The following is an 18094-nucleotide window of genomic DNA, read 5'->3' as shown; positions in this document are numbered from 1 at the left end:
AAACTGACTCCTAAGGAGAGGTAGAGGTGCTAGCAGTAGCAAGGTCAAGGTGGAAGAGGAGAGGCCACATATGGCCAAGGTCAGAACCATGACCCTCAGCTGAAGGTAGAGGCTGGGGGCCTCTGTCATGGCTCTCTGTGCACTGACCACGAGGAAGCACTTTTGCAATATAGGAAAAGAAGAAACCAGATTGATAAAGGAAGTACTGGTGACTCTGAGGCCGGGTGAACCAGGGGAAGACATTCACCCACCCCTGCTCTTCTAAAGGAGCCTAATCCACGTTCTCCAGGTGCCTCTTGATTTCCCAAGGAGACACCTCCTCAGGCCTCCCCTTTGGCCTGGACAGAGCTGCTTGTCTTCTCTCCTGGGAGGACAGTGAGGCAATGGGTCTGTCCTTGCTGCTGCCTCTGCTGCTGCTGCTGGCTACTCTGCAGGCTGGTGAGTGTCCGGAACACTGTGGCTCTGCCCGGAGGCCCAGGGAGTCCCCAGGCAGGGCAATGGCTGGGCAGCTGGAGGAAGGGTCTGCTGGGGTAGCTAGCCAGGCCTCCCAATCCCAACAAGCAACAGGCTGGTCCCATAGTGCTAGGTCAGCCCCAACCCTCCTCCCTACTCTAAGCCTGGCGAGGGGGACACCAGACCAGAGGGCCAGTCCTACCATCTGTCACACTACTGCCCGTGGGTGAGGGTGACAGAAGGGCTGGGGTTATCTTCTTCATCTCTCTCAGTGGCTTCAAAGTCTCTCCTCTCCTCCCTTTTCCAGGTAACTCAGAAAGATGTGATCCAAAAATGGACTATAGGATGGACCAACCAGAGCACCTCTCAGCCCCCAAGGGTGGCACCATCCACATCAATTTCACCTTCTATTACTGTGGGGCATTAGCCAAGGATCCCAGAGTGAATATAGCCTTGAGACGGACACATTTCCATGGGCAGTTCATCTACAACAGTAGTAGGCATTTCGTCCATGAGGATTACAAGGACCGGATCGTCCTGAACTTGCCAGAGGGTCAGAAGTCTGGCTTCCTGCAGATATTGAACCTGCGGGAGGAGGATGAGAATACGTATTTTTGCCGGGTCCAATTGAAGACACAAAGATTTGGCTGGCAGCTGTGGCAGTCCATCCTGGGGACCAAACTCACCGTCTACCTCGGTGAGTTCTGCTGCCCCAGCAGCCTCATGCCCACCCTGTTGGGGCTTTTACAGGCCATGCTGCCTTCATCCCCCCAGGTCTGGCCCAGGCCCCAATCTTCCTGCTCACCTCTTCTCAAAACTCCTCTCCCCACACCCACCTCCACCCCAGGCCTCTGCCAACTTTACTCTTTCTCCTCCATCTCCCCAAACTGGGCTGACCTCCTTGCCCATCCCCCTTACTGCCCCCTCCAGATCCAGGCCCCACCCCCTCTCCCCCAGCCTCAGGACCTCCTGGGCCCCCCAGTTACCCTCCCTTCCTGCTCCAAGCTGAGGCTCCAGCCCTGCCTTCCTACCCTCACCCCATGCCGTCCAGGTGTACTTGACTTCTTCAGGATGTGGGCTGCTTTCCCTCTGTCCTGTGTCCCTATTTGCAGCCCCAACCAGCACAGAGTCTCGTGTCTCCCCACACCATGGGCTCAGTCCAGCACACAGGAGGTACCCGATGATGACCCGAGAGCCCTGGTCCCCTGGCAACCAACACCCCATTACCTGTTTTCCTAGTCCCCCCACTTCCTTCTCTGTTCTACTCCTCGGAACCTGGCCCATGAGCTCCCCGCCCCAGCCCCATCCCCTCCTCTGCCTTACTGTCCCCACTGTCCACTCTGATCTGGCTCCTCCAGTCTGTCCTGGCTGCTGAGAGGCTCATGTGCTGCAGAAATATGGCAGCTCCTGCTTGCTGTGCCCTGTGTTGGGTTGGCGACTTGCTAGACATCACCCTAGTTAACCTTCCCCACAATCCACAACAATGGTAGGTACTGCTGTTGTCTTCCTGTGACAGATAGGGAAACTGAGGCTCAAAGAGCCTAAACAGCTGCCCAAAGCCACAGTTGTGGTGCAGGCAGGACTTGAACCCAGTTTAACCCCAGAGCCTCCACCCTTAGCCAGTAGCTGCTCAGCCTCACCAGCTGACCTGACCATACTGTTGTCCTGACCTATGTTTCATCGAATAATGGGATGTGTTATGTGAATAAATCTTCTTGTTACTCAGTGGGGATTACTTGGGAACTTGAGCCAAGTGTGTGTCCAGAACAGTATGGAGAGGGCACCTCACAGGAACAGACCCTGGGGGTGCACTGTCTGTAGATAATTCCTTAATAACTGAAAATCATAGGTTTGCTTTTTACAACCACTTGTGCTGGCAATTCTAAACAGCCCATCACTGCTCCTGGCAGGAAGGACACCCTCCGTGTCCCCAACCTGGTAGCCGCTGCCCCATTCGACTCTGGTGCTGGTTTTAGAGCAAATGGGAAGTAGCTCACAACCTAAATAAGGCAAAACAGCCTTAGATTTACATTTCTGTCACCTCCTCCACCTTCCCTTGAATGGCCTTTATGGGGAGGCTTTGCCTCTCCTCAGAGCCCTCTTCCTCCTTCCTTAATCCTTTTCTCATTCCTCAGTTTCAGACACATTCACTATGAGTTTTTCATCAATAAATTAATTTTTTTCAATTAATACAATTAATTGGATATCATGCTGAGGTCTTTTGTAAAAAAAAAAATACAGGAAAGTAAGAAAAAGAAATGCTTTACACAAATGAAGTGCCACCATGTAAAGACATCACCCCAAAGGACTGTTTGCAGCAAATAGAACTGAGAAGTTTGTGATTGGCTTAATAATGTTTTTTACATACAGGTGTTTTCTTTTTTTTTTACATACAGATCATACACAATTTGATCTTTTTACCAAGAAATGAATCAATCATCCCAACTGCATTCATGGACTTGGTCATGTTTCAGTGGCTGATAAGACTATGTCCATCAGAACCATGTTGCTTCCTCAAAAACCTTATATTCCTTTGGCCCATTGTTTCACATAAATATTAGAATAAGTTTGCCAAGTTCTGAAGAAAATACCTATGGGTATTTTTAGTTTTTATCTTTTTAAGATTTTATTTATTTGCGAGAGAGGGAGCACAGGTGTGTGCATGAGCAGGGGTGAGGGTCAGAGGCAGAAGAGGCAGAACTTGATCCCAGAACCCTGGGATCATGACCTGAGCCAAAGGCAGATGCTTAACCAACTGATTCACCCAGGCATCCCTCACCTATGAGTTTTTTAAAAATCAGAATTGCAAAAGAAAAAAAAAATGCATTAAACCTATAAAGCAAAAAAAAAAAAAAACCTATAAAGCAATTGACAGAACAGAAATCAGTGTAATGTCCAATCTTCCCACCCAGGAATGGCTTTTATTTTATACCCCTTAGTAACCTTGCAAGTGTTCTTCTAAAGACCATATAAATATCTCACAAGATGCGTCCTCTAAATTCTTTATTTTTATTATTAATATGCAACATTATTTTTTTAATATTTATTTACCTTAGAGAGAGATAGCGTGGGGAGAGGGAGGGCCAGAGAGAGAGGGAGAGTACTAAGCAGACTACTGCATTGAACACAGAGCCCAACGTGGTGTTTGATCCCACAACCCCTGAGATCATACCCTGAGCTGAAACCAAGAGTCCAACACCTAACTGACTGTGCCACCCAGGCACCCCTGCAACATTATTTTTTGAATGTTAGTTTTTTATAATTTTCACTAGAAAATATTGCATAAAGTATGGCCAAATGGTGGGTTATATGCATGTTGACCTCCCCTGTCTACCAAATTCTTCTAAAATGACAGAAAATATAATTTTTAAAAAGATTTTATTTATTTATTTATTTATTTATTTATTTATTTATTTATTGAGAAGGGGGGGCGGGGCAGAGACACAGGCGAGGACAGAAGCAGGCTCCATCCATGCAGAGAGCCGGACAGACGTGGAACTCAATCGAGGGTCTCCAGGATCACCCCCTGGGCTGCAGGTGGCGCTAAACAGCTGCGCCACCAGGGCTGCCCAGCAAAGAGAATTTTTAAGACAAAATCCACAAGGACAAAAAATACGTGAGCCATGTGGTCAAAAATGATATTTGGAAAGCTGGAAACACACAGACTAATGCAGCTGGCCTAGGAGACCAGGGGAGCTTAGCATTAAGCCTGCAATAGGGAGATCCTGAAGAAAGGCAATTTTTACACTGCAATACCCCTTGATGGTTCAGGAAGGACGACCCAGAACCCTTGCCAGTGGAGGTGAAAGGGGATCAGAAAGTTGGAGGACCAAGTGAGACTCTTAAGAAGCAAGGAAACCTCTATGCTCCCTCTCCACTCAGCAGAGACTGGAGATTTGCTTTCCAGAAAGGATGGACTAGAGGGACTCTGGCAGCAGGACCCCAGGCATACCCGGGAGCAAGGGTTCAGTCCTAAAAACTAGAGATTTGGTGAACTATGAGACCCTACATGCCTTACCCCTCTTAGATGCCTTCCAAGACTCTGGCAACCCAGTTGGTATCCTCCACCCTATCAAGGGCAAGAAATCAGGAGATTCTTCCCTTGAAAAATCTATCTGATGGGCCCCAAAAGGATCTAGAAATCCTAACAGATCCTACAGCCCACTAGCTGACCAGCACTTTCTCCCAGACCACACACACAGCTTCCACTCAGCGTGGCTTTCTGTACACTGGACACCATGGGGGCAAGGAGATGGGGTCTTGACCTCCTGTGGAATCTCCCAGCTCTAAGGATTGACCCCTCGCCTCTGCTGTGCCTGGGATGCCTGAGGTTAGAGATGCTATTTTAAACTATGATTCCATTAAACACTTAAGGACTCCTTCCCCCATGAGGCAGCAAAACAAAAGAGGGGTTTTGCTGAGAGGCAGTATCTAGAAGAAACCAAAACAATGGAGGGAAAGTAAAAACTCAGATGACTACCATCTTCAGAAAGTTAAGAAAGCACAAGCATGGAGCAACAGAGGGAGCTTTCCAAACAAACAAGGAGCTCTTGGGAATTTAAGCTATAATGGCAATCCGATAAAAGGATTGCAAGATCAACTTGACAAAAATGGCTCTGTCATGGATCTGGAAGCTGTAGCGGGTTGGATAGTGGCCCCTGCAAAGCTGTGTCCATTTCCCAGCCCCCAGAACCTGGGAATGTTACCTTACATGGTAACAGATGTGACTCAGTGGGGACTTCCAAGGTGAGGAGGTCATCTGGGATTTGCTAAGTGGGCCCTAAAAGCAAATGTGAGCCTCCTTCTAAGAGGGAGTCAGAGGGAGACTTGCCACAAAAGAAAAGGCAGTTTCTCTCCCCCAGAGCAACCCCCCACCCCCAGTAACACCTTGCTCTCTGACCTCTGGCCTCCAGGACTATGAGAGAGTAAACTTCTGTTGTGAGGACTGGTCCAAGAGCTCCAGCCTCAGAATAATAGGAGTTCCAGAAACAGAGAAGAGAGAAGGCCATGGACCAAATAACTCTAGAAACTTTCCAGAACAAAGGAGCCCCAAGAAATGGATAAAAATTTAAGAAGAGCTATATTTGGGGCACATCATTTCAAAACGCCAAGGATAAAAAGAAGATCCAACAAATTTCCAAGGAGGAAAGAAACAGGCCACAGGAGCTTTGGGAATCATAATGGCTTTGGCAGTCTCCATGGCAACAGAGAAAGCTGGAAGACAATGGTTGATTGAATGCCTTGAAATTCTAAGAGATAATTCTTCCATTCATTCATTCAACAAATATTGATTGAATACCTACTACATGTCAGGTGCTAATCTAGTCACTGAGGAACAACAGCTAAAACAGAAAACAAAACCAAAATGCCCACAACAATACCAGTTGCACCTGAGTGTAGAAAGAACAAACAAGAAAAAGCAAACAAGTTAATTCTGAAGTATTGTTCGATTTCAGTAAATATATAGTTATGCCTTTTTAAAAAGAGCTGCATGGGGTCCCATTGCAGAAATTATCATAATCTACTTAGTCTCCTATTTAAAGACATTCAACTGGGTGACGGGCTTTAAGGAGGGCACGTGATTTGAGGAGCACTTGGGTGTTATATGTTGGCAAATTTAATTTACGTTTAAAAAATTTTAATGTAAATTAAAAAAAATAGCAAATAAAGACATTTAGGTTGTTGCCACATCAGAAAGCTGCAAAGAACACCCTTAAACACAGGCCTTTGAAGACTTGCCCAGAATTTCCATAGGATAAATTCCTGGCACTATAAAAACTGGGTCAAAGGACATGCAGGGTATTTTGCATACTGATAGATATTCTGAAATGCAATGCTAACCTATCTGTATTTCTGTAGGGCCAATACTGGGTCTGTCCCTCCACTGGGATCAATAAAAACAAACAAGCAGATGAAACCCCCAATGGCCTTTTATTTTCATCTGCATTTTTTTAAGTTGTGGAGATTAGGAGGTGCCTGAGTCGCTCAGACAGTTAAGCCACCTACTCTTGATTTTTGGCTCAGATCATGATCTCAAGGTAGTGAAATCAAGCCCTGACTAGGGCTCCTCACTGAGCCTGGAGTCTGCTTAAGATTCTCTCTCTCCTTCTCTCTCTGCCCCTCCTCCCTGCTCCCTAATTAAATAAATAAATAATAAAATAAAATAATTTATGGAGATTAGTATTAGGGTTCTCCTTTTATGAGTGATTAAGATTTGCATAGAGTTCCATATTTCTCTATGTTCTGAAACCTTCTGTTTGGGAATTATCTGTTCCTTGACTTTTTACAGGACTTTACCCATAAAACCTCCTGAGTATAGAATCTTTATAAAAAAGGAGTTAATAGTGTTCTCAATTTCTTCTTCCTACCCATGAGTTTAAGTTTATTATTTCTTAAACTTATTTTTAAAATTTTTGTTTCATAAAAATCATCTGCTTCCCAGAGGTTTTGAGATGTATCAACCTATAGTGGAGCATAGACTAACTCATGATTTCAATAATTTTTCATTGTTAGGTTTGCAAGAATGTCATCTGTTTCCTTGTCTGTTTTTTCCCTAAATAACCACTGCCCGCATTCATGACGCCTCATACTGTCCTGTTTCCCATAAATTTACTCCTACATAGGCTTTCATTACATTTTTCATCTGAATTTCCTTAAGGTCAGCTCTCTCTGTGTTTGGTACTTTGTCTTTGGAAAGTATTTTATTCATTTAATCACTTCTTCATATCTAAAATAATGAAAGAGTTGGGGTGCCTGGTTGGCTTAGTGGTTGAGCATCTGTCTTTGGCTCAGGTTGTGATCCTAGGGTCCTGGGATCAAGTCCTGCATCAGGATCCCTGGAAGGGAGCCTCCTTCTCCCTCCGCCTATGTCTCTTCCTCTCTCTCTCTGTCTCATGAATAAATACATAAAATCCTTAAAAAAATAAAGTGTTTAATACTGTAGTGTTTAATGTGCATTAATATCTGGCATAAATATCATATTTATCTGGCATGACAGCATATATATTTTTCTTTGATTAAGCTTAAAACTTTTAAAGTCTCAAATAAGGGATGGTATTTACACTTTTCATTATTCCTTTGCAATAAGAGTGGACAGTAAGTTTGGTCCACACTAACCTGAAGATTTTATGCAGATAGGATTTTTTCTTGTGGCTGAGTATTTGATCAATTTTTTCATGATCCATTAAAAGAAGGTATAATCTGTTTGTAGGACTTAAATATTAATTTAACCTTAAAAATACATTTTGATATACACTAGACATACTTTACAGATGTTTTCCCATATATTGGAACAATCCTGAAAAAGGACAATCCTACTTGATTGGATTTATAAGAGGTCCCTAGAGCAGTCAAATTCATAGAGACAGAGTAGAACATGTGGTATCTGTCCTGATTGGATGGAGGAGCCCCCAGATGTGGGGCTATGATCCAGTGGAAGTCTGTGGCACCCTTGGCCAAAGAATTCCCCAGAGGCAGAACAAAGAAGATAGAAGCTTATTGAATACATCACAAGGAAGGAGAGGGCAAGATAGCACAGGAGAGGTTTTCTGCAAGGAGGCAGTGGTTGGGGGCTTATTTATTTATTTATTTATTTATTTATTTATTTATTTATTTTAAAGATTTTATTTATTTACTCACGAGAAACAGAGAGAGAGGCAGAGACATAGGCAGAGGGAGAAGCAGGCTCCCTGTGGGGAGCCTGATGTAGGACTCTATCCCAGAACCTCAGGATCACACCCTGAGCAGAAGACAAGGGCTCAACCTCTGAGACCCCCAGGTGCCCTGCAGGGCTGTTTTTAAAGGGGAAAGGTGAGGAGGATGTAGGGTATTTTCCTTTCTTTGGTAACTGTGCCTAGTAGTAAATAGCCCTTTGGTCATTTTGGGCCTGTGGATATTCTGAGGTGGGTCCCCTGATGGGCCTGTCGGTGTTCAGCCAGCAAGGTGCTGTGGCTCTTGTGCCTTGATCAAGTTTCCATTGCTTAAGCCTGCTGTCTAAAAGCAGCCCCTGGGGCAGCCAGGGTGGCTCAGTGGTTTAGCACCGCCTTTGGCCCAGGGCATGGTCCTGGAGACCCAGAATCGAGTCCCACATCGGGCTCCCTGCATGGAGCCTGCTTCTCCCTCTGTCTGTGCCTCTGTGTGTGTGTATGTTTCTCATGAATAAATAAATAAAATATTTAAAATAAGTAAATAAATAAAATAAAAGCAACCTCTCTGGGCGCCTGGATAGCTCAGTCAGTTAAGCATCTGCCTTCAGCTCAGGTCGTGATCCTAGGGTCCTGGGATCAAGCCCCTGGGATCAAGCCCCGTGTCAGGCTCCCTGCTCAGTGGGGAGTCTGCTTTTCCCTCTCCCTCTGCCCCTCCCCCTGCTTGTGCTCTGTCTCTTACTCTCTCTCTCTCAAATAAATAATATCTTTAAAAAATAAAAAAATAAAAGCAGCCTCCGTAGAACAGTGGGTGCTAGTGGCTTGGCGGGAGGAGGTGAGGGGGTAGGTAGTGACTGCTGAATGGGGACAGTTTCAGTTTGGGAAAATGAAAAGGTTCTACAGAAGGATAGTGGTGATGGTTGTACAACAGCATGAATAATTGCAATGCCACTTAACTGTATACTTACATATGGTTAAAGTGGTCAATGTTGTTACCTATATTTTACCACAATAAGAAACATCTTTTCTTCCTGTGATTTAGTGATCCATATTTGTCAACAATGAAATGAGGTTCTGAAGTAACACCACTGATCAGAAGTAGAGTCAGGATTTAGGCTGGATGATGTGGATTCATTACCGTCTCCCTGTGTGAGAGCCTCAGAGAGTTACTTCTCATCCCCAATAATCCCCAAACTAGGAAACAAGATATGACCGTTTCATCCAGAAACCTCCAGTCCTATAGGGGAGAATCTGCTAAATTCTCATGTCTTCTCAGCTCCCAAGACAACCACCAAGGGCCCCACCAGCACTGTCACCACCACCACTGGACTCAGTGTCTTGGAGGGGAATAGGACCTCAGTGTCTTTACCCTTGAGTGTGGGAGCTGTGGTCAAGGTGGCACTGGCCATTGCTGTGCTCAAAACTGCAATTTTGGGACTGACACTCTACCTCAGATGGAAGACAAGCAAAGGTAAGTGGTTCTGGGCCACCCCACCCCCCAACCTTCCCAATTGTTTCTCAGAAGCACCTACATCAGAATGACCCTAGGTTATTCTGCATTTAAAAAATACAGATCCCACCTGGGCTTGAGGTCTGGGTTTGGGAATATGCATTTTTTAAAGGTCTACTCAAGGTATCCCTGGGTGGCGAAGCGGTTTGGCGCCTGCCTTTGGCCCAGGGCACGATCCTGGAGACCCGGGATCGAATCCCACGTCAGGCTCCCGGTGCATGGAGCCTGCTTCTCCCTCTGCCTATGTCTCTGCCTCTCTCTCTGTATGACTATCATAAATAAATTTAGAAAAAAAAAAGAATATTTAAAGGTCTACTCAAGTGATATCTGTGTGATCAACTTCTAGAACCACTGCTCCAGACCAAACTCTCTCCACTGATCTGATCATTTTCTAGTTTTTGCATCTTGATTTAAACATTTCTCATCAATCTTTATCTTTTGGTTCATGGGGAGGGGAAGGTTTCTGGGAAGAGTAAGAATAGAGCAGAGGGACAGGAAGTTGGCTCGGCTCAGCAAGCACTGGTTGAGGGACTATTTCCCAAGGTCTGGCTTGTAATTGGAGATAATAAATGTAAATAAAGCATAGGTCCTGCTTTCAAGGAACTCCGTGGTGGAGGGAGTGACTGCCTCATATGGAAAGAGCTGTGGTAAGATGGAAGAAAGGAGGGGAATCAGGGAGGACTTCCCATAGGAAGCGACCCTGCGAAAGTCTCAAAGAACATAAGAGAATTACCCAGGCAGATGGTGAGTGTGGTGAAGAGGTCACTGACTATGCAGGCACAGAAAATCGGTGTGGGAACTATAAGTAGCTCAGTGCTGTGGAGGCTGGAGATGGGAGAAGAGAACCTTGTAAGTCACACCCAGGAGCTTCTGATTCCAGAGGCAACATGAAGCAGGGAAATGGCAATCTCAGCTTTACCTTGCAGACACATCAGTCTGCGGTGCAGGGGCGGGAGGTGGGCAGGTGGGGCCAGTCTAATGCAGTGGATGGAGGGAGAGAGCCAGACCCTGGAACAGCCAAAAAGGGAAAACCAGTAAGACTTGGTGATTAGACTGGTATAGAGCTGAGGGAGTGGGAAGAACTTGGGTGAATGAGACCACGGTGAAACCATCAAGCAAATTAGAGAACACAGGAGGTCAAAGGCCATGTTTGGGGGAGAATGATGGTTCTTTAGTTTGGGATAGGTTAGAGTTGCCTGTGTGGCACCTGACTAGACATGTTCATCAGAAATTTGGATATATGCATCTATAGCTAAAACAGAGGACAGGGCTAGACGCATTAATTAGTCACACCCCAACACCCTCCAGTAACGATCTGAAATTCCTCCAAGAAAATTTTCAATGAGAGGAGATTAGCCCTAACAGATATTAAAGCACAGAGGTGAAGAGCATAGAATCTGGACTGCCTGCAGGCAAATCCTGGCAGAGTAAACTCTGGTGCCATTGTAGTATGACTCTGTGCCTCAGCTCACTCATCTCATTCTAAAATGAGAATAATAATAGTACTTACTCTAGGGTTTGTCATGACAATTAAATGTAATACATTGAGAATAGATCCTGGCACAGAATAAGTACTAATGTTATCTCATAATTTGCACCAAAATAAATTCCATGGAGATCAAAGAGTTAAATGAAGGGGGAAAATAATCCCAGTACTAGAAGAAAGCATGTGAGACCATCTTATAACCATGAAGTGGACATGACCTCCCTAAGTATGACATAAAACCTGAAAGCCATGAATAAAAATATTGATAAACTCAATACTATACAAATAGTTTTTCATTCCACAGAGGAAAAATCACAGTGGTTGTCTCTAGAGTGAGGATGAGAGTCAGAGTTGAAGAGATGTGATAGTTACTGAGGAAATGGAAGGTGGAATTTAAGAACTCTGTAAAAGCATCGCTGCACAGGATCATATTTCCCCCAGCAGTATTCAACCATGCAGCTTTAGAAACTTCTAGAATCTGTTGGTTAGAAGTTATGTTCACCTGCTGGTGTCAGAGGCTAAAAGTAACAGAGCTTGAACAAGACAGAGTTTCTTGTTTCCCCTCATATAAAAGGATGAGGAGGCAGACAGCAGAGGCCACTGTCCTCAGGCACTCCAGCTTCTATCATCCTCCTCACTGCCCTGACTACTGGCTTCTATCCTGAAGGTTGCCTCCTGGTCCAAGATGGCTGCTCAGACTCCAGCCATTATTTCTGAATCCAGGCAGGAAACAGGAGGGAGGAAGAAGAGACAAAAAACCATGCTGCATCTGTCTGTCTTCCTTTTAAAGAATCTTCCTGAAAATCCTACCCACTACTTCCCCTTGAATCCTATTGGCTAGGATGTCATCAGATGTCCACATCTATCAGCAGGGGAGCACACTGCCACCCAAAACAAACTCAAGGTTCTCTAACTAAGGAAGAAGAAATGAATGGATATTGGGTAAGCAAATGGCATTCCCTGCCATAGGCCACATCCAGAATTAGAGATGTGTCAGCTAAGTGTGGCCTAAGGACAGGGGAACATGGAAGGTCAAGGAGCTAGTAAGAGGGCAGAAGTGGACAGTAGAGAGTCAGCAGGGAGCTTGGATAGTCTGAAAGAAAGTGGCTTATTAAGGGGCAAGAGTTCAGGGGCAGGGAGTCAAAGCACAGGTATAGCAAGCAGGATGATGGTAAGAAAAAGCTGGAAGGAAACAAAGTTGTAGCATAAAGATGATGCTGGCATTTAATCTTTCAGAGTTCTCAGTCCCAGAGGTTAAAAAAAAAAAAAAAAAAAAACAGGGTATGGCAGAGTGGAAGTCCCTGGAGTTTGGGGGACATAGAGTCCCATGTGTTCAGAGGGTTGTCTCCGTGGATGATAGGACCTCCTGGGATGGTGGTGGGTGGTGGAGGGGATGTCTGTGAACCAGGGGCCAGTCCTTGGGAAATGCTGCAGAGAGACACAGGAGGATGAAGAGGGGAGAGGGCAGTGGGGAGACTGGTGGGATTCAGTGGGGGAGGGTGGGGAGGAACAGGCTACGGTGCAGACCCAGGTCCCAGCCATGAGGTTCACAAAGCAGGAGAGAAACAGCTGCCGCTCAGGAAATCACAAAAAGCCAGTGTGTCAGGGCAGGAGGGTTCAGTGAGTCTGAGACAAGGGTGGAAGGAGAGGGATCGGTGGGCAAGGCCTCAGCAGTGGAAGGAGCAAGGTTGAGGGATGCTTGGGGAAGTCAAGGAAGGGGGAAGGAAGCAAAGGGAAAAGTCAACAAAGAGAAAGACAGACAGGCAGACAGAGACAGAAAATAGGTGCAGGCAAGAGCTGTTCTCCTGATTTGGTGTTGAGGACACCAGAGGACAGGGTTGAGCAGCCTCAGGGTGCCAGCAGGTGTCACTCTGAGTCCCAGGTGGGTCCAACAGAGCTGCTCCACTGCCCTGGTCTCTCTCGGGGTTGGTCTAGGGGTTGGTCTCAGAGCACACAGAGCAGGAAGGCAGGGAGGAGAGACGCCCTCCATGGATGGCACCCTGACACGCTGCTGTTCCTCTACAGGTCTACAGACTACAGCCAGAACCGTAGCCAGGTGAGAGCTTGTCCTGCTTGGGAAACAGGAAGTTCCTCATGGGAAAAGCACAGGGTACCTGTCACTGCTCTCCTCCTCCTTTCCCAGTGGGCGTCTTTTTTTTTTTTACATATACTTTATTTTTTATATAAATTTATTTTTTATTGGTGTTCAATTTGCCAACATATAGAATAACACCCAGTGATCATCCCGTCAAGTGCCCACACCTCAGTGCCTGTCACCCAGTCACCCCCACCCCCCCGCCTACCTCCCCTTCCACCACCCCTAGTTCATTTCCCAGAGTTAGGAGTCTTTCACGTTCCGTCTCCCTTTCTGATATTTCCCACTCATTTTTTCTCCCTTCCCCTTTATTCCCTTTCACTATTTTTTACATTCCCCAAATGAATGAGACCATATAATGTTTGTCCTTCTCAATTGACTTACTTCACTCAGCATAATACCCTCCAGTTCCATCCACGTCGAAGCAAATGGTGGGTATTTGTCGTTTCTAATGGCTGAGGAATATTCCATTGTATACATAAACCACAACTTCTTTTTTTATTTTTATTTATTTATTTATGAGAGAGAGAGAGAGAGAGAGGCAGAGACACAGGCAGAGGGAGAAGCAGGCTCCATGCACTGGGAGCCCGATGTGGGATTCGATCCCGGGTCTCCAGGATCGTGCCCTGGGCCAAAGGCAGGCGCCAAACCGCTGTGCCACCCAGGGATCCCAAACCACATCTTCTTTATCCATTCATCTTTCGATGGACACCGAGGCTCCTTCCACAGTTTGGCTATTGTGGACATTGCTGCTATAAACATTGGGGTGCAGGTGTCCCGGCGTTTCATTGAATCTGTATCTTTGGGGTAAATCCCCAGCAGTGCAATTGCTGGGTCATAGGGCAGATCTATTTTTTTTTTGTCTAATATCTTTTATTTCATATCGTATTTAGTATTTTTTATAATAAATTTATTTTTATTGGTGTTCACTTTGCCAACATACAGCATAACACCCAGTGCTCATCCCCTCAAGTGCCCCCCCCTCAGTGCCCGTCACCCATTCATCCCCACCCCCGGCCCTCCTCCCCTTCCATCACCCCTAGTTCGTTTCCCAGAGTTAGGAGTCTTTATGTTCTGTGTCCCTTTCTGATATTTCCCACACATTTCTTCTCCCTTCCCTTATATTCCCTTTCACTATTATTTATATTCCCCAAATGAATGAGAACATACACTGTTTGTCCTTCTCCGATTGACTTACTTCACTCAACATAATACCCTCCAGTTCCATCCACGTCGAAGCAAATGGTGGGTATTTGTCGTTTCTAATGGCTGAGGAATATTCCATTGTATACATAAACCACGTCTTCTTTATCCATTCATCTTTCGATGGACACCGAGGCTCCTTCCACAGTTTGGCTATTGTGGACATTGCTGCTAGAAACATCGGGGTGCAGGTGTCCCGGCGTTTCATTGCATCTGAATCTTTAGGGTAAATCCCCAACAGTGCAATTGCTGGGTCGTAGGGCAGGTCTATTTTTAACTCTTTGAGGAACCTCCACACAGTTTTCCAGAGTGGCTGCACCAGTTCACATTCCCACCAACAGTGCAAGAGGGTTCCCCTTTCTCCACATCCTCTCCAACATTTGTGGTTTCCTGCCTTGTTAATGTTCCCCATTCTCACTGGTGTGAGATGGTATCTCATTGTGATTTTGATTTGTATTTCCCTAATGGCAAGTGATGTAGAGCATTTTCTCATGTGCGTGTTGGCCATGTCTATGTCTTCCTCTGTGAGATTTCTCTTCATGTCTTTTGCCCATTTCATGATTGGATTGTTTGTTTCTCAGCTCCTGGCCTCCCTCCTTCCCTCCCTCTCTCTGGAGGTTTCTTCCTCTTTACCCTCCCACCTCCCCTTCTCTCCAGTCCATCTCAACTTCTTTCCTTCTCTCCAACTCCCCCCCCCCTTCTCACCTGGGAACCCACCAGAAGACCTGATATGGGTGGAGCTGGTGTTCATTCTCCAGTCTGTACCAATACCATGCAGCAGACAGGACTTCACCCTTTCCATGGCTCTTCCAAGAAGGCTGCTTCTCCAGGATCATCTGCCTTCAATGGGCCCTCGAGATCTCTACTGGCTACACTGCAAACTGTCTCTCAACCTTCCAGGAGACGTCCTGAGAGTCTCAAACCGTAGCTCATCTGAGACTGTCAGGGGGTCACAGAGGCCCCACACAGAGAACCAGCCCCACACAGGTTTGAACTCTCTTCTGCACAGCCTCTTAACACACTTCCCACCTTCTTCTTCCTATACAGGGGATCCCTCCAAAATACTGAGGAGAAGTATGAGAACATTGGGATTTAAAGTAAGTTCTTAAAACCATCACTCTCTGTCTATCTTGGCCTGTCCTTCCCCATACACTCCCTGCTCAAACACGTGCCCCACCCATCCCTCCTGCCTGACCCTGGTCCTGACTCAGCAGATGACCTCACTGCTGGAGGCCTCTGCCCATTTCTCTACCTTGGCCACCACACCACCTGACGCCCATGTGCCTTGATTTTTTTCTTGGAAAACAAAGACCCCCCCAAACTGGACCCCAAGGTAAGTAGCTCAAGCTAGAGCTTTAAGGAATCTAGAGAAGTTTGGAGAAGGTGGGATGGAGGGAAGAGAGGGACTGTGGTCACTTAGGTGTGCAGCACCTAGGCGTGGGATTACTCCCTAAGGTGGGGGCAGCTTCCCTTCCACTGTCTCACCCCCTTCTGCCTTCTCCAGCAGGATGAAGCCCAGGATAACGGCGGCATCCTCTATGCCTCCCTTACCCTCTCCAGTTCCTCCTCACCAGCAGCACATCCCACCCTTCCCAAGAAGAGCCCCCAGGAGGAGACCCTATACTCTATCCTAAAGGCCTAATGGGTGGGATTGAAGGATGACCTCCTTAGACTAAGCTGCAGAGCGGGTCACAGCTTCTGATAACAACTCTGGCCAGACACAGAAGACTCAGAAGTCAGGGGGTGTGGAAGGCCACCAAGGACTGCAGAGAAACAGAGCCATCTGCTCCAGTGCCCTCTCCACCTTCCCAGCCCTGCCCACAAGAATAAAAGTACCTGTTGAATTTGCCCAAAAGCATCTAAGGAAAAAACTGATAGCACCTTCAACTTCTGTCTTTTGCCTCTTGCCAAAAATGAACTATAATAAACAGCTCCCACCCCAGATCCCTCCTCCAGCACTGGAGTTCCGTGACTGCCTCCAGGCAGGGAACAATAAACCCCAAATGCTAGTAACCAGCCCAGAAGCCAGGGTCTGCCCCCCCAACTACCCATTCTACTTCCCCTACCATCAGAACCAGCATGTACCGTGTGAAGTGCACCACCTCATTTAAGCATCTCCAACCACCTGACCCTGGACTGGTCACAATCACCTGAGGCGTGAAGAGATCTATAAGTTTGTGCTTTTCTCAAAGCCACACACCTATTAAGGCTGAGCCCGGGTCTGAACCCAGACCTGCCCATCTTGACAGCCTCCTCCCCGAACTCGGGTGTCCCTGCCTTCCCAGATTCCTATACTGTGCAGGCCTCCCACAGAAACAGGGATGCGCCACATCCTGGGATGCGCGGAGCAGAGGGAGGGAAGCCAAAGGAGAGCATGTAGTTAGAGACAAACTACTTAAAGCAGTAACCTGTTTATTAACACATAAACCTGCACAGCTGTGACTGTGGCCGATCAACAAACCCCACATGTAGCAGCTTCTCAGGGACCCTCCGAGGGGCTTTCTCTGATGCTCACAGGGAAGGGGGTGAGAGAGCAGCAGGGAGGCAGGAGCACACAGCTAAGCTATTCCTCGAAGAAGGCCAAAGTGAACTCCCTGGGGTCGTCTCCACACTGTGGCTCCTCCAGCTGCTCTGGCTCTTTTCCAACATCTTCCAGGATTTGCTCCAGATCCAGGTCACTGAAGGCTTCATCGTCAGGAGGGACACTTCCAGCTTCCTGAGGACACTTCCAGCCTTCTGTCCCCATCACAGGACAAACCGCAAGATGAGCTGGTGGGGTCAGGCCCTTTGGTGCCATCCTAGCTTCTTTGTCCTCAGACAAGCTGGTTACTGAGGCTTTGCTTTGGGGAGCTTGTTACTTAGTATTAAGTTTTTCTCCCTTCTACAGCTTTGATCCATCAACTCTCATACCACCCTGGGATCCCGGCCCCAAAGCCCTCTGACAAGACACCCAGAGCCTCTTATAGGAAAAGGGGAACAGGGGAGTCTCTGAGTGGTACCCCTGTGTTTGCAGTTTGGACGAGACACTGGAGCCTCTCCAGCGGAAGAGCAGGGACAGACACTGAAGTCCTGGGCAAGAAGTCAGAGCTGGGTCACAGATAACAGATGCCCAGAAAAATCAGAAAATAGCATGCATTTATCACATGGCATTTACAGACAAAACACCAAGCTCTGGAGCATTCAGATAAGCATTTTTTCTTACTTCCTGCTCTCTCAAAGGGCACAGTGGGAAGAGGACATTTCCAAAGAGATCACCAACACCAGCCATATCTAATGCTAAGTGAATAACAGAGAACGCATTACAAGAGTTTAAAGTAGGGCTGGAAAATTCAAAGTTTTTTCTGTGGGAGATGAGCTGAGTTGAGCCTGAATGGTTGGGACCCTACAGAAGAGGGAGGAGAGCAGGATCAAAGGGGGGTGATGAAGAGGAGGACGGGGAGAGGGAGGAGGCCATGAGTTGGGCTGGCAGCAGGCAGTCCAGCCAACCTGGAGCAGAGTTTATCTTAGACAGGGCTGGGAGAGAAAGTTTGGGTTATTCTGCAGGTAGTGTGGATGGAGCCCCTGAATATTTGTGAGTAGAAGTATCTAATCATAGGGGTCAGGTTTTCCCAAGAGTTTACACAAAAGGGAAGCTGAGACACTTTTCTAAAGAGTACAATCACTCTGTGCCCACCCTTTAACACTGCTTTCCCTGGGTTCCTGCC

At 46.7% G+C, this 18094-nt stretch overlaps 1 protein-coding gene across 7 annotated transcripts; it reads left to right on the top strand.

Annotated features, from left to right (window-relative positions):
• The first annotated feature begins 242 nt into the window (after positions 1-242).
• LOC129519167 (paired immunoglobulin-like type 2 receptor alpha) lies at positions 243-16945 on the top strand. 7 transcript variants are annotated; one of them, XM_055339381.1, is made up of 6 exons: positions 243-438; positions 761-1150; positions 9373-9567; positions 13118-13148; positions 15438-15487; positions 15895-16008. In XM_055339381.1, exons 1-5 carry the CDS (start codon positions 384-386, stop codon positions 15484-15486), a joined length of 720 nt encoding a protein of 239 aa, XP_055195356.1. In that variant the 5' UTR covers positions 243-383; the 3' UTR covers position 15487; positions 15895-16008. The 7 variants fall into 7 exon arrangements, with proteins under 7 accessions (XP_055195356.1, XP_055195354.1, XP_055195360.1 ...); XM_055339379.1 differs by lacking the exon at positions 15895-16008 and adding an exon at positions 15605-15665; XM_055339385.1 differs by lacking the exons at positions 9373-9567; positions 13118-13148 and adding an exon at positions 15605-15723 and having other exon boundaries at positions 15895-15971.
• The last annotated feature ends 1149 nt before the right edge of the window (positions 16946-18094 follow it).

This window comes from Nyctereutes procyonoides, unplaced genomic scaffold (assembly GCF_905146905.1).
Source record: "Nyctereutes procyonoides isolate TBG_1078 unplaced genomic scaffold, NYPRO_anot_genome, whole genome shotgun sequence".
Classification (NCBI taxonomy): Eukaryota; Metazoa; Chordata; class Mammalia; order Carnivora; family Canidae; genus Nyctereutes; species Nyctereutes procyonoides.
This window is presented reverse-complemented; position numbering and strand designations above follow the sequence as displayed.

Excerpts from the sequence above, each read along its gene's own strand:
- LOC129519167 (XM_055339381.1), top strand. The coding sequence starts at position 384 with ATGGGTCTGTCCTTGCTGCTGCCTCTGCTGCTGCTGCTGGCTACTCTG. Across the intron at positions 1,151-9,372 it reads CAAACTCACCGTCTACCTCG|CTCCCAAGACAACCACCAAG; the intron begins GTGAGTTCTGCT and ends ATGTCTTCTCAG. Across the intron at positions 13,149-15,437 it reads ACAGCCAGAACCGTAGCCAG|GGGATCCCTCCAAAATACTG; the intron begins GTGAGAGCTTGT and ends CTTCCTATACAG.